The sequence below is a fragment of the Chiloscyllium punctatum genome, chromosome 7 (assembly GCF_047496795.1).
Source record: "Chiloscyllium punctatum isolate Juve2018m chromosome 7, sChiPun1.3, whole genome shotgun sequence".
Lineage (NCBI taxonomy): Eukaryota > Metazoa > Chordata > Chondrichthyes > Orectolobiformes > Hemiscylliidae > Chiloscyllium > Chiloscyllium punctatum.
Genome location: NC_092745.1, coordinates 77,237,642 through 77,253,725, shown reverse-complemented (window position 1 = coordinate 77,253,725; position 16,084 = coordinate 77,237,642). Strand labels below are relative to the sequence as shown.

At 40.7% G+C, this 16,084-nt stretch overlaps 1 protein-coding gene across 1 annotated transcript in view; it reads right to left on the bottom strand.

Moving 5' to 3' along the window:
* The window catches only part of LOC140479355 (interleukin-12 receptor subunit beta-2-like), a 143,228-nt gene that overhangs the window by 83,736 nt on the left and 43,408 nt on the right, over positions 1 to 16,084 (bottom strand). The window contains exons 5-6 of the mRNA XM_072573265.1: positions 10,351 to 10,520; positions 3,038 to 3,189 (exon numbers count right to left, since the gene is read on the bottom strand). Of these exons, the coding sequence (XP_072429366.1) occupies positions 3,038 to 3,189; positions 10,351 to 10,520 (322 nt within the window). The remainder of the gene's footprint in view (positions 1 to 3,037; positions 3,190 to 10,350; positions 10,521 to 16,084) is intronic.

Sequence of the window (16,084 nt, the reverse complement as noted above, 5' to 3'; positions counted from 1 at the left end):
ATCCTTGTTTTTGAAACATAGTTAATCAAAAAATTGAACCTAGTCAGTACTTGGATTCTGGGATTTTGCAGCTCCTAATAACTGTTTATTCTCTGGCAAAGAGATTTTTCCTAGATCCACTTATGATTCATCAAGTGTTTGATGTGTGGGCAGCACGGTGGCTCAATGGTCAACACTGCTGCCTCACAATCCAGTTTGAATGGGTTTTCTTCGGGTGCTCTGGTTTCCTACCACAGCCCAAAGATGTGCAGGCTAGATGGATTAGCCATGGGAAATGCAGGGTTACAGACATAAGGTTGGGGAGTGGATTTGTGGGATGGTCTTCAGCAGGTTGGTATGGCCTGCTTCTGAACTGTGGGGATTCTATGATTCTATTTGCTTCTCTTTCCTAATATTATCCATGACCCAAGTAACTGTGACTTCAATAAACAAAGAACTAGGACAGAATTTGACTCTATGACTGCTTTGGGTAGAGAATGCCAGGTTGCTGGTCAGTTAGCTCTTTTTTTTTGTATGATGAACATAACTAAAGGAAACAATGGAAACTTATGATAAGAAGGAGAACTAGTATAACAGAATTATGATGAAGCAAATAACAGGACACCTTAAAAGTCATCAGAATGTCTAGACATTTTAATAAATACTCTATAACATTACCAATTTAAACCTGGCATCTCTCTGCCAATCTTCCAGTGTGTAGCAGAACCTGCTCTTTATGCCCATGTGAGGCCTCAGCTCTTTATTTCTAATGATGTATACTTTTGTAAAGTTTACAAATAGTTAGATGTGGAACATTTTAATTCCTAGCACTTTATCACTCCTGTCTGCTGAAAGTGCCTCATGAAGCTATATTGAGATGCAGACAGTGACAACGCTTTAAGAGGTTATTTTGGCCTATTTTTTTGTTTGCAGAGAGGTTTTAAGGCAGAGGTCCTGAGCAATCAACAAGAACCACAAGAGTAACTAGCTTATGAGACCTGGGTTTTTATTTAAAGTTGGATCAATAGAAGCAGGCTGTAGGGGTGGGGTCAAACTTCCACAGATCCAGATTCTTTAGCTTCTAGCAGAAGCTGCTGGAGTTGTGAAAAAAGCTGCCACCATTTCTCTTTACTACAGTTGATAACTGGAGTTCTCTCTCTCTCAGAACTGTCTTTTGATCTTTCCTCCTGGGTTAGAGAATTGCATGTCAGACAATCTGTTTTCTGAATTTGCATTTTTCCAAGGGTGTCTTTATGGGATATTGCTATATTGGAACAGTTAATTAGTAATAGTTACTGTATCTATTGTTCTGTTAAGTTTTTCAATTGAGTTAAGTTATTCAAATTCCTTCTTTCTTTCTTTGTATTTTAACTATAATGGATGAATAAAGTGTGTTTTGATTTAAATCTGACCATTCGAATTGCATCTGGAATACAACACCATTACATTTACCTTTAAAATTAGAAAAACAAATTAGGGTCTAGGCTATCTTCTGAATAGTTTGAGGGAGTTTGGTTGGGTGCATAACAAGATGATACAGCAGGTCGTTCATTTTCCAGTCAAATATTGCAAGGAATGTGATATGTAGCAGAATTGTAGAAGATAAAGTATATGTGTGAGAGGGGCAGTGAGGGATTTTGCACTGATTCAAGGTCTTATAAATTTCTTTTATTTAATGCTGCCTGAATATTGCTGAGATACAGTTCCAGCAGTATCTCAGCATCTGCAATGAAACACACTATCAGGTGATAAGGTTAATTTCTATAGGTAAATGGGGTGATAGAGTTGGTAAAGATGAATGCAGAAGTGGTGTGTCTACCTCCTGGATTGGAAGTTCTGGGTTCAAGTCTCACCTAACCTGGAAGTGTGCCATAACATGTCTAAATGGGTTGATGAAAAATAACTTGGAATTGGCACTGATTGCCAGTTTGCCCTTTTCCCAGACCGCATGCAAAACCATTTTTGGGCACATAATTCCCTAGACAGCAATCAACATTTGAATTCTGTCCTTTAGTTCTGCCAATATCAACAGCATTGCAAGTTCTGAAACTTGGTGCCTTGGTTACTGCAAAATCATTAGCTGATGAGTGACCTTCTGCTCTCACTTTTTCACTGTAAAATATAGCTTCAACTCTTAAGCTTTTTCTCTTCAAAGCCAGCTGCACTCAACCATTACATCACTGCAGCCTCCCTGGTTTCTATCACTATCAAAATTAAAAATCAAAAGTCCGACATATGAATCAATCGAAACCTGCATCCCTATTCTAAGTGATTCAAGACTTAACAGCCATGTAGGTTGTCTAATACATCACATCAGTAGTATGACACTTTGATCTTTTACTTATAATTTCTGTGTCCAATATATCCTGCCCCATTAGCTACCTAATGAAGGAGCAGCATTCCAAAAGCTTGTACTTTCAAATAAGCTTGTTGGATTATAACCTGGTGTTGTGTGATTTTTTTTAACTTTGTCCATCTCAGTCCAACACAGGCATCTCCACACCATGACTATCAATAGAGGAGCTGCTTTCACTGACATCCTGTCCTGTTGACCTCCTATACAAAGAAAATATTATCAGATATCAACAGAATCACTTTGGTGAATTTCTTGCTGCCATTCACTAAAGATCCAAGGAAAATCCAAATGTATCACCAAGTTTTCATGAGCAAAGTATGATGGAAATAAGAACCTCTTGCTACCTTTTTGTAGTTGAAGTGATAATCTTGCAATAATTCACCAAAGTACATTTTTTAAATATGAGATGAAGATAAAGTAGGAATGTTTAAAAGCAACAGATTAAAAAGCACAGCAGCTGCTTGAAGGAAAGAAGTTAGTTACAGGCATCTTATAGACACAAATAGAATGCAAAATGTGGCTACATGAATGAATTTTGGGAATAAATGTTCAGAGTCAGACTCAAGGGGTGGCTCTCAATGTAAATGGAGTATGAGTTTGCATCAGAAAGGCAAGGTGAAACTCAATGAGTGTTAATTATGTCTTCATTAAAAATAATGCACACTTTATTAAACAACACTTTGCAACAAATCTGGAACTTACCAGAGTCCAGCTAATATTAGGATCCGATATTATTCTGTATCTTATTTCAAACTGACATTCTGCATTTGTTGAGCTTCTCCAGTGAATAATGGTCTTGGGAACTGAATTATTTATAAATTCAACTTTAGTGATCATTGGAGCATCAGGCTTAACTATTTAAACAAAAAAAAGTTTCAAATTGGCATGAAAATTAGAATAATATTTCTCAACATTTTTGCCTCATCCCTTAAAGATGGTGATTGGGAATTTCTAACAAGACTTTATTGAATGGTTATCATAATTTCAGAGGCAAATCAGAAACACATCTATTCAATATGCCAGGCCTGCTTCTCAGCCTACTGCTGAAGTTATAGTGGGCAATTGGAAAAAGCTCAGAGAAAGTGACAGTGAGTGACTTATACTGGATTCAAGCCAAAAATGGCCAAGACATTCTTCAGCTGAATCCTCCCTGCTCCCTCTGTTCTCTACTCCAAGGTAGGGGAGAATTATTAGCCCTGAATATTGAAAATTAATTGGAAGAAGCACTGAAGTGAGGGCAAGGGTACCAAAATTACATTTATGTATTGTAGATGCATCTGTCCATGACGGTATTGGTAGGAGTCGCCATCATACTACCATGAAGACAAAGTTGCATCTTCATATTCAAGATAACTTTCGTTGTGATATGGCATGACTACCATGCTAAATTGGATAGATTTTGAACAAATTTATCAGCTCAAAACTGGCCATCCATGAGGTGCTGTGGCAATCTCAGTGATTGAAAACAGTTCTGCTACTATGTGTGACCTCATGGTCCAGCATTTTTCCCACTCTACCATTTCCATCAAGCTGATTAACAGTTAAATTAATAGTGCAGGGGACATGCCCAGAGCAGAATTAAGCATATCTTAAAATTGAGGTGTCAACCTGGTGAAGCTACTACACAAGATTACTTACATGCCAAACATCAGAATCAGTAGCAATAGACAGATTTAAGCAATCACACACAAATAAATAAGATCAAAATACTGTAGTACTACGATATCCAGCAGAGACTAGTATTGGACAACAAACAGAAAGGGGAGTTTTCACAAACATCCCATCTTCATTGAAGACAGTACCCAGCTAAATACAAACTGTAAGCATTTGCAAGCACCTTTAGCTTGAATGATCCACTTTGGCTTCTTTCTGAAGTCCCTAGCATCATAGATATCAGTCTTCAGCTAATATGATGCATGTGATACCAAGAAAAAGCCAATATCTACTGCAAAGATTACTATAAATGTTATGTGCTTTGAAAACATTTTGACACCAATAATGAAGAATTCTGCTCCATAAGTTCAACAACAAGGAAAATCATTCAGGTAAGTCCTCCACAAAAAAATCAGGACAAAACCAACCTGGCCAATTACTGCTTCATCAGTCAACATTCAAAAATCAATAAAATGGTGGAAAGGGTCATCAACAACACCATCAAGCAGAAGTCACTTTGCAAAAACCTGATCAGTGGAACTTAGTTTGGCTATGCCAGGGTCACTCAGTGTTTAAAATTCATTTGTAGGACTTGGATGTTGCTGGCTGGCCAGCAAAGAGAGCCCATCCCTATTTGCCCTTGAGAAAGTGGTAGTGAGCTGCCTTCTGGAATCACTGCAGTCCATTGCTGTGGGCTGACCCACAATGCCAGTAGGGAGGGAACTCTGGGATTTTGACTCAACGACTGTGAAGGAACGGCAGTATATTTTCAAGTCAGGATGGTGAGTGGCTTGGAGGGGAACTTGTAGGTAATGGTGTTCCAAAGTTCATGGCCTCATTACAGTGTGAGAAAATGATCTGCCACCCTGCTCACCCACAGCATGGCAACATAAAAAAACACAGAAACTAGCCTGGAAAACACAGAAACCAAGTCTGCCAACATATACAGAAACTACCCAGTGTTCCAGTCTTGACTAAACAGGCTAACATAAAAATCAGACATGACCAAGCCCGTTCCTAGACCAGAGAATACAATCAGCTCCCAGCCCGATTACCACTGCAGTCTAAACACCCGAAGGGCAGACTCATTTCCCATTGAAACCAATACCACAGACCGAGAGGCCCCGGAAGACTTCACTCGGAGGAGGAACACGATGGACACACCTGGATGCCAGGAGAAGGGACATTTACACATCTTTGTGCAGATGGGAAATACAATAAAGAATCCTCCAGAAGACATTCTCACCCACTTATAGAGATGGCTGGAATCTCCTGTGTCAATTATAAAGGAATTGCTACTGCTGAACTCTTGATTAACTTCCATTCAGTTTATTCTTGTATTAATCGCTTTACAATTTTCACCATTGTACTGTCACTGTTTTACAATGATCACCTTTGTGTTGTACACCTACAAAAATGTGCCTACACTTCTGTTTGGGAAAGAGCATTTGGTCATCTGTGCAGAGAATCGGTTCTGTGTCAGCCTGGTTAATTTCTCTTCCACCATATTGCTTTGTGGAATAAATCACTTGTCAATTTCACTACAATCCTCATTTGTGGTCTCTGATCCATTGGGCTCAATTCTCTGACAACAGTTTTAGATCAAACATGGCTAAAAGCGCTGAAATCCAGAGGTGAGATGAGAGTGACAGCCCTTGACATCAAGGCCACATTTGATTGAATGTGGTAAGAAGGAGCCCTAACAAAACTGGAATCAATGGGAATCAGTGAGAAAACTCTCTGCTTGTTAAACTAGCAAAAAGGAAGCCAGTTATAGTTCTTGGAAGTCTGCCACTTCAGTTAGAGTCATAGAGATGTACAGCATGGAAACAGACCCTTCGGTTCAACCCGTCCATGCCAACAAGATATCCCAACCCAATCTAGTCCCACCTGCCAGCACCCGGGCCATATCCCTCCAAACCCTTCCTATTCATATACCCATCCAAATGCCTCTTAAATGTTGCAATTGTACCAGCCTCCACCACATCCTCTGGCAGCTCATTCCATACACGTACCACCCTCTGCGTGAAAAAGTTGCCCCTTAGGTCTCTTTTATATCTTTCCCCTCTCACCCTAAACCTATGCCCTCTAGTTCTGGACTCCCTGACCCCAGGGAAAAGACTTTGTCTATCCATCCTATCCATGCCCCTCATAATTTTGTAAACCTCTATAAGGTCACCCCTCAACCTCCGCTCCAGGGAAAACAATCCCAGCCTGTTCAGCCTCTCCCTGTAGCTCAAATCCTCCAACCCTAGCAACATCCTTGTAAATCTTTTCTGAAATCTTTCAAGTTTCACAACATCTTTCCAATAGGAAGGAGACCAGAAATGCACACAATATTCCAACAGTGGCCAAACCAATGTCCTATACAGCCGCAACATGACCTCCCAACTCCTGTACTCAATATTCTGACCAATAAAGGAAAGCATACCAAATGCCTTCTTCACTATCCTATCTACCTGCCACTCCACTTTCAAGGAGCTATGAACCTGCACTCCAAGGTCTTTTTGTTCAGCAACACTCCCTTGGAGCTTACCATTAAGTGTATAAGTCCTGCTAAGATTTGCTTTCCCAAAATGCAACACCTCGCATTTATCTGAATTAAACTCCATCTGCCACTTCTTAGCCCATTGGCCCATCTGGTCCAGATCCTGTTGTAATCTGAGGTAACCCTCTTCGCTGTCCACTACACCTCCAATTTTGGTGTCTTCTGCAAACTTACTGACTGTACCTCTTATGCCCGCATCCAAATCATTTATGTTGCATGACATCTCTGCAGGAAATCCTCCAGGATAGTATCTTAGGCCCAACCATGTTTAGTTGTTTCTTCAATGACCTTCCTCTATCATCCTCATTGTCTATCAGAAGTGAGGATGTTCCTTGATGACTCCATACTGTTCAGCTTCATTCATGACTCCTCAGATATTGAAGCTGTCCAAGTCCATCCAAATGCAAGAAGACCCAGTCAATATCCAGATATGGGCTGACAAGTACCAAGAGGTTCATTTCACACAAGTGCTATACAATGACCACCTCCAACAAGAGATATTCTAACCATTGTCCCTTGACATTCAATGGTGTTGTCATCACTGAAGTCCCCACTATCAACATCATGGGGGGTTATCATTGACCAGAAATTGAATGGACATAAAGATACCATGGGTGGGACAGCAGGTCAGGGTATAAGAATCCTACAATGGCTAATTTATTGCCTGACCAATGTTCCATTTGATTTTTTTTGCTACTGCGTGGACCTCTGAGATCTGAAGGGGAAGCCATTCTGATGGTAGAAGCATGCTGTTTGATAAGCACCCAGCTTAGAGGGGATGTTGTTTTTGACTCTTCAAAGCCTGTCCACTATCTACTAGACTCAAGTCAGGAATGTAATGGTACTCCATTCTAACCTGAATGAATGCAACTCAATCAATACTCAAGAAGCTTGACACGGTCAGGATAAAGCATCCCACTTGATTGACACCACATTCGTTCCCCTGACCACTGATGCATAGGAGCAGCAGTATAAACCATCCACAAGATGTATTGCGGAAATTCAGTCTTTAGATAGTACTTTCCAAACCCATGACCATCTAGAAGGGCAGCAGATACATAGCAATACTACTACCACCTGAAAGTTTCCCTTCAAGTCACTCAACATCTTGGCATAGAAATATATCACTGTTCCTTCAGTGTCACTGGGTCAAAATTATGGAACTCTCTTCCTGACATTTTGGGGCTCACTACAGCAAAAGGATCAGTGGTTCAAGAAAGCCGTCACCTTCCCAAGGGCAATGACTGCTGGCCCAGCGAACAACACCCTTGGCCTATGAATAATTAGAAAGAAAGGCCTGATGAAGTAGAAATAGAAAATTGACCTATTTTGTCCTATCCAAAAGAAGCAAGATAAATCCAACCCATTCATTTATTATTCTATTGAAATATATACTATCAATCTATGTTAGATCATCAGCAATGTCGATGCCAATATTGCTATCACGCAGCACTTACTCGGTAATACTCTGCTCACTGATTGTCAGTTTGGGTCCTGTCAGGGCAAATAGTTCCTGATCTCTTTACTGCCTTGATCAAGCCTTGTTAGGGATAAAAGAGGTGAACTCCAGAAATGGAGCAAGAGTGACTATTCTTGACATCAACGCAGCACTTGACTGATGAATGAAGAGACACTAACAAAGCTGGAGTCAATAGAAAGCAGTGGGGAAACTTTCCACAGGTTGGAATCATATCTAGCATAAAGTTTGTGGTTGTTGGTGGTCAGTCATCTCAGTTCTAGAACATATAGAACATAGAACATTACAGCGCAGTACAGGCCCTTCAGCCCTTGATGTTGTGCCACCCTGTCATTCTAATCTGAAGCCCATCCCACCTACACTATTCCATGTACATCCATATGCCTGTCCAATGACGACTTAAATGCACTTAAACTTGGCGAATCTACTACCGTTGCAGGCAAAGCATTCCATACCCTTACTACTCTCTGAGTAAAGAAACTACCTCTGACATCTGTCTTATACCTATCTCCCCTCACTTTAAAGCTGTGTCCCCTTGTGTTTGCCGTCCCCATACTTGGAAAAAGGCTCTCCCTGCCCACCCTATCTAACCCTCTGATTATCTTGTATGTCTCTATTAAGTCTCCTCTCAACCTTCTTCTCTCTAACGAGAACAGCCTCAAGGCCCTCAGCCTTTCCTTGTAAGACATTCCTTCCATACCAGGCAACATCCTACTAAATCTCCTCTGCACCCTTTCCAAGGCTTCCACATCCTTCTAATAATGCAGTGACCAGAACCGTACACAATACTCCAAGTGTGGCTGTACCAGAGTTTTGTACAGCTGCAGCATAACCTTCTGGTTCCGGAACTCAACCCCTCTATTAATAAAGGCCAAAACACTGTATGCCTTCTTAACAACCCTGTCAATCTGAATGGCAACTTTCAGGAATACATCTCTGCGGGATTTCTTCCGGGTGGTATCCTCAGCCCAATCATCATCATCGGCTTCATCAATTAACCTTTCCTTCATCATAAGGTCATAAATAGGGATGTTTGCTGATGATTGCACAATGTCAACACCATTCTCAATTCATTTCATTCTGAAACTGTCCAAGTCCATATGAATAAGACCTGGACAATATCCTGGGCTGATAAGTAGCATAGCACCACACGAGTGACAAAAGTGACTATCTCCAACATTGGCAGAATATAACCACTTGCCCTTAACGTTCAATGGCATTGCCATTGCCATTGCTGAATCTCTTCTCAATGAATATCCTGGGGATTACCATTGACCAGAACTGAAATGGCCAGGCAGTAAAAATCTTGCGGTTAGAAAGTCTGATCAGAGGCTAGGAATTCTGAGGTAAATAACTCACTTTCTGACCCCCCAAACCACCTGTAAGCCAATGATCAGGAATGTGATATCCAATTGTCTGGATGAGTGCAATCTCAACACTATCCAGGACAAAGTAGACAAAGTTGATTCTTACCCCAATCCACACACTTAAACATTCTGTTCCTCTACCACTGAATCACAGTGGCAACAGTGCCTCTATGGACAAATTGGCAGCTTCATGGAGATTCAGGTCCAGCAGTGCATACCATCTACAAGAGGCACAATAGCAATTCACCAAGCTCGCTTTGACAATACCTTCTAAACCTGCAATCCCTGCCACCGAGAAGGACAAGGGCAATTCGTACATGGGGACATGATCCCATGAAAGATATTTTCTAAGCCACATGCCATTGCGACTTGAAGCTATATTTTAATTCCTTCATTGTGCTGGGTCAAAGTCCTGGCATTCCTACAATACTCCCTTCATGGATTTCAGCTATTCGTGAAGATGTTTTGCCACCACCTTCCATTGTCCAATTGGAGTGACCAATAAGTGCTGGCCTTGCCAGTGATGTCCAGCGTTTTCTAAAAACCCAACTTTCCTCTTGTTCTATGCTAGATACTAATTCCACATCTCCAGGTGGAATCAAAGACTGCTGCTGTGTTGGCAATTATGTCTGGTTTCATGATATGTTATTATGCCAAGTACAGATATGCAAAAACATTACCTGACCTATCCCATCCTAATATCAAAATTGTAGCAGGAGTACACCAGGCCTTTGAAGACTTCCATCCCCATTGTCTGTACAATGTTGGAATTAAACACAAACTTGTCTGCCCTTCAACATGAACAAAAATATGTTTTCTAGGAAAAATTATGGATTTGTGATCAACTGTTGGGATTTCCTAATCTATATAAACTAAAATAAATGGTTGTTTCATGAGCCATCAGAAGACTCCAGTCTAGAACCAAAAAGATCATGCACAATTGTAACTGGTAGAAATTGCAAAACTGTACCTATATCATGGAGTGAAAAAGTTAGACGCTTAGATGTTGCATTTCCTAGTGCATTCGTAGCTTGTATCCAAACCCTGTATATGGAAGCTTTCTGAAGATGATTTCCAGGGACTGTGACACTGTTTGAACTGAAGTTTGTTGGAAATATCTGTTCTTTACCTGTCCCTTCACTGTAAGGATAAAATAAATAAATCAAATCTCATAATACAGCACTGTGAGAATCAAAAACATTTTTATTATAAATATAATTAGAAGGAAACATCTTCCCTTCTAATGAATGTAAAAAAATCTACAACAGTCCTATAATATAAAACTAATAATCCTTCCAATTCTGCAACATGGGATCCATTGTATGAAGGACAATTTGTGATGATAGCTGCCTCTATGGAAAACTTGACAATTGCAAAGGACAGCCAGTTCCAGCAGTCTAAGAGTCTGATGGCTATGTCAATAGACCTGCACTCCATCATTTTAGGTGATGGGGGATTACTCACTGCAGATGTTCTTCCCTCACTAAGAAACAGAGTGGTGCCACTAGACACCTAGTCATTTGAGGATCAGCACACAGACCCCCAGACATTTTCTCTCAAAGTGCTGCAGATATGGCTGGGTCCCCCACCCTACCTGCCATCTTCAGCCCTGTGCAAATTCAAGCTGAGGACGGTTCAGTTGTCTGTGGGCAGGACTCACTCAGTATATCTCACCCATCTAGACACAAATGCCACCAAGCTCACCCAATCAAAGCTCTAAGGCCAATGGGGAGACTTTAGGGCAGTTTCCTCCACCCCAGCTGTAATTCGGATAATTGATGTTTGGATAACTGAGGTTGTTCTCTATATGTTTGCTTTCTTCATCAGCAATGCATGCAACCAACATTGTTGGTGCAGAGCCCAGTCATCCTTGGTGCTACATAATGTTTATTTATGCCAATTTATGAAGTGAGCATCTCTTGCACCACGTGCAGGTTATGGATATATGTTAGATTGCTAATTTGAGAACTAGGATCAATATGTTTATGCTAGTGTATCACAGGCATTAGTGAGATTGATTCCGGATGCTGCATGTGGTGAGGAGTGTTTGGGACCAGGAATTGGACTTCAGACAGTGGGTTAAAGCCTAACGTTCACATACGTACTGCTCGCAGGTGTCTTTCTGCTTCAGTATATGGGTGTCTATGTAATGCTGTTGCCTTTTGAAGGGCTTCACAATACTGGAAACTGAAGCCCTTCCCTTCCTTCAATTACCCCAATTACTCTAGGTGGAATCACAGCCATTTTCATCTTTAATGCATACTTGTTATTTACAGCATGATGGAAGACAATAGCAGTTACTTCTCAAGCAGTAAGTTTCAGGCTCAGTTTCTTAATATCAATGAACACCCAAAATAAACATACCTTTTTTGGTAGACCTGCAAATCAATCCCAAAGGCTTTGAACTTCTCCAAGTTCCCATGCAACCAATGTGTTTAAACCTGTCTTTGCCCACTTTACTACCTCCCCCTCTCCCCCACCCCCACCACCCCCCTGCCCCCAGAGGAGTAAGCAGCATATGTCTGACTTTCAGATCGAGAATTCATGGCATTAATTTTCTATCCAGGGGGTGGGGAAATAAGAAACTGCATATTTAGGATGCAAGATGAAGTAGTACTAATGTTAATGCATGCCAATAAGGGTCTTGCTGCTCATTTTCAAGAATCTCATTTCACGATCCAACACTTAGTTGGAAAATGTGTCCTTTTGATCTTGACATAGAAAGGTCCTCTCTGGTAAAATACGTAGACTATAAGGAGGAAGAGCACGGTTTAAAAAGGACACAGAAATGAACACAATGGAAGAAGAGCGCAACATCATGTTGAGCTCAAAATTTATTGAGCTGAGGTAATAAGGGGATGAAACTAAAGCACTTGCCAAAGACAGATTGTTCAGAATCAGAGAGGGGACGATCAAAGGGTACAGTTAATATACAGCACGAAGTGAGATTAGAGAGAGTTAGAGATCAAAGGGCATGGAAAGCAAGAAGGTTCTGAAAGGTGTTGATAACCATGAGCTGTCGAAGCCTGTGATTTTTCACACTTGCTGTGATGGAAAATAACTTTTGTTAAAGTATTAGATAATGAAGTGCAAGTGCAGAACAGTACAACCATTAAACAGAGAAGTTTAAAAATCACACAACACCAGGTTATACTCCAACAGGTTTATTTGGAAGTACTAGCCTTCACAGCACTGCTCCTTCATCAGGTAACTAGTGGGGCAGGATCATAAGATGCAGAATTTATTGCAAAAGATCACAATGTCATGCAATTAAAATAATATATTGAACCAACCTAGATTGCTGTTAAATCTTTCATCTTTTAGATTGGGTTGCTGGTTTTGGTTCATTAATATGTAAATAACAGAACTTCTTTTGAGTCACATTCTTGAGATAACTTAAGGTTTTATTAAAAAAAAGGTGACGTCTCAGTTCAGACAATGCATTAAAGGTGTGAGGTTAGACTCTGTCTGTATGCCAATCTTGAGTCAGACGAAGGTGAGGACTGCAGGTGCTGGAGATTGGAGTCGAGGGTGTGGTGCTGGAAAAGCACAGCAGGTCAGGCAGCATCCAAGGAGCAGGAGTTGACGTTTCGGGCAAAAGCTCTGATCAAGTTTCCTGATGTAGAGCTTTTGCCTGAAACATCGAATCTCCTGCTCTTTGGAGGCTGCCTGATCTGCTGTGCTTCTCCAGCACCACACTCTTGGTTCTATTTCCAAAGTAGGAATTTATAAAATATTATATGGATTGACTACATACATTGATTGCTTGCAGGTTGTGAGGTTTTTGAGCAAAAATTGAATGTATCTGCAAATATAATTCTGCAAGTGCAAATTCACTCCATAGACTTATACGTGTGCATGTGACGGAGGGTGTTGGGAGGGAGAGAGAAAAGAGAGAGAGTGCGTGTGAGTGAGTGAATGCGCATGAGAGACTGTGTGCGTGCTTCGTAGAGTGTGTGCATGAGTGTAACGGAGTATAAGCCCATGAGCAGGTGTTTGCATGGGTGTGAATGTTGGGGGTGTATAAATACATGTCAGAGAGAGAACATGTTTATGAGAGAGAGTCTGCGTGAGTAAGGTAAGAATATGTGTGCATGTGTGTGAGAGTGTATAATGTACACAAGCACACATACACACACACACTCTGACATATTCACACAGGCCCTCTCTCATACATAAGCTCCCTCAGACACATACACATGCTCTCTCTCAAACATGTGTATGAGAGCGGGTCTGTGTGAGTGTGTGAGTTGTAAGAGTGTGTGCATACATGCGCTTGTGTGTGTGTGTGTGTGTGTGTATAGTGTACATAAGAATGTGTGTACACACACGCACACACACTCTTACATACTCTCACACTCACGCAGACCCTCTCTCATACACATTCTCTCTCTCAGACACACACACATATACCTGCTATGCACACACTCTCTCACAGGCTTATACTCCGTCACACTCATGTACACACATACACAAAAACACACACTGTCATGCGCAGTCACACACACACACTCACTCTGTGTCCCTCACATGTACACAAACACACACATTTAAGTGTATGGGGTGAACTTGTATTTACAGACAATTCTATTTTGCTCAAAAGGTGCACAACTTGCAGGCAGTCAAAGCAGGCAGTCAATCCATATGACATTTATAAATTCCTATTTTGGCAATAGAACCAGTCTGACTCAACATTGGAATACAGACAGACTCTAACCTCACACCTTTAATATATTGTCTGAGCTGAGATATCACATTTTTTTATATCAAACCTTAAGTTATCTCAAAAATGTGACTTAAAAGAAGTTCTGGGTTTACATTTAATGAACTGAAACCTGCAACCCATTCTAAAAGACTTAACAGCAATCTAGGTTCATTCAATATATTCTTTTAATTACATGATGCTGTGATCTTTTGCAATACATTCTGTGTCTTATGATCCTGACCCACTAGTTACCTGATGAAGGAGCAGTGCTCTGAAAGCTAGTACTTCCAAATAAAACTGTTGGACTATAACTTGGTGTTGTGTGATTTTTAATTTTGTCCACCCCAGTCCAACACCGGCACTTCCACATCATAAATAGAGTAAGTTGGAGAGACCGAGAATGTATACATTGTGCGTGGATCTCAGGATGCAGCATGAACAGCAATCTGAGAAATGCTGAATGTAAATCTCACCATCTGTAATGGTGAGCATATTTGAAACATTCTGGATGGAATTTCAATTGAAATCCAAATTGAACATGCACAAAACAAAGATACCAGCAGAGAAAGAAGATGTAACTGTGACAGCAAACTTTGGTAGGATTTAACACAAAAAAGGAATAGAAAACAATAAAGGAGAACAAAGTAGAAATTACAAATAGAAACCTTGTCGAAGAGAAGAGCAGAATTTCTTCAAGGTAAAAACAATAACTGCAGATGCTGGAAAGCAAATACTGGATTAGTGGTGCTGGAAGAGCACAGCAGTTCAGGCAGCATCCAAGGAGCTCGTTGGTTGCTACCTGAACTGCTGTGCTCTTCCAGCACCACTAATCCAGAATTTCTTCAAGGTCATATTCCATAAAGAGAAATGGCAGTGAATTGAATACTAATACAGAAGAAATACTAATACTAATACAGATGATGGAAATCTGAAATAAAAACAAAAACTGTTTGAATACTTAAGAGGTCTGGCAGTATCTATTGATAGAAACAGAATTAGCAGGTTGATTCAGCGTATTTCTTTTGTCTGAGCATGTGGGCTTTACTTGTGCATGACATGAGGTACCTCAAGAGACAATTACATTAATCAGGCAAGTTTATAATACAGATTGAAATTATTGGTTGTTATAATAACTTGTGTGTGAAATACAACTCTGTGGAATACTAATCCTGATCATGTCATTAGTCATTGCAGATTAAAGATGGCCTTCTATGAAGAAAGAAACTAATCAGAGATGATCTTAAGAGTCTCACCTTTGCGCTACAATTCACAAGTACAATCCAAGATCTTGTAGGTTTCACAGTGCTGATTCCCTCTCACTTTGAACTGTAATTATTCGCCAACATGTAAGTATATGCAATGCTCCCTTTCTTGGGTGATGTAGGGGTTTTGGAGACAAGGTATCAATAATCATGCAACACTTACAATCTCCTACTGTATTTGCACAATATATCTTGTGCTGCATGAATTGGAATAAGGTCCCTATATCAAGGTTCAGGTAGGGATGTTCCATGAGCCTCCTTGTTGGAATCCTCCTTGTCCCACTGTATGGAGGAGTATACTAAACTATCAGGGCTGGTGCCTTCCCAGATTAGTTACTGGGATTCCAGAGTTATCTTTGCATCCATAGCTGATGCCTTTACTTCATTACTCCTGACTGAGGGTGAGCACTCTGGGAAAGTCTTGTGCACAGTTGATACAGTGTGCCCCATAATCCTATCATGCACAACTGCAGCAGGCAAAGAAGGGATGACATGGATCCTGAAGACCTGTGACAGAGGCAGCAATCTTCCAAGGAGGAAGATGAGGATACCAAGCAGGAAGAAAATCACCCTCAACATGATAGAGCACTTCACCATCAGGCACAACAAGCCAGATAGGACTTAATTTATAGCCAGTTCCTGTAGATATAGATCACCTATTGATTGTAGATGTATTACTGTTTGAAAGGCAAGGAGTACCTGTCTGATCCCAAGAAGCAAAAGCACCATGGGAGGCT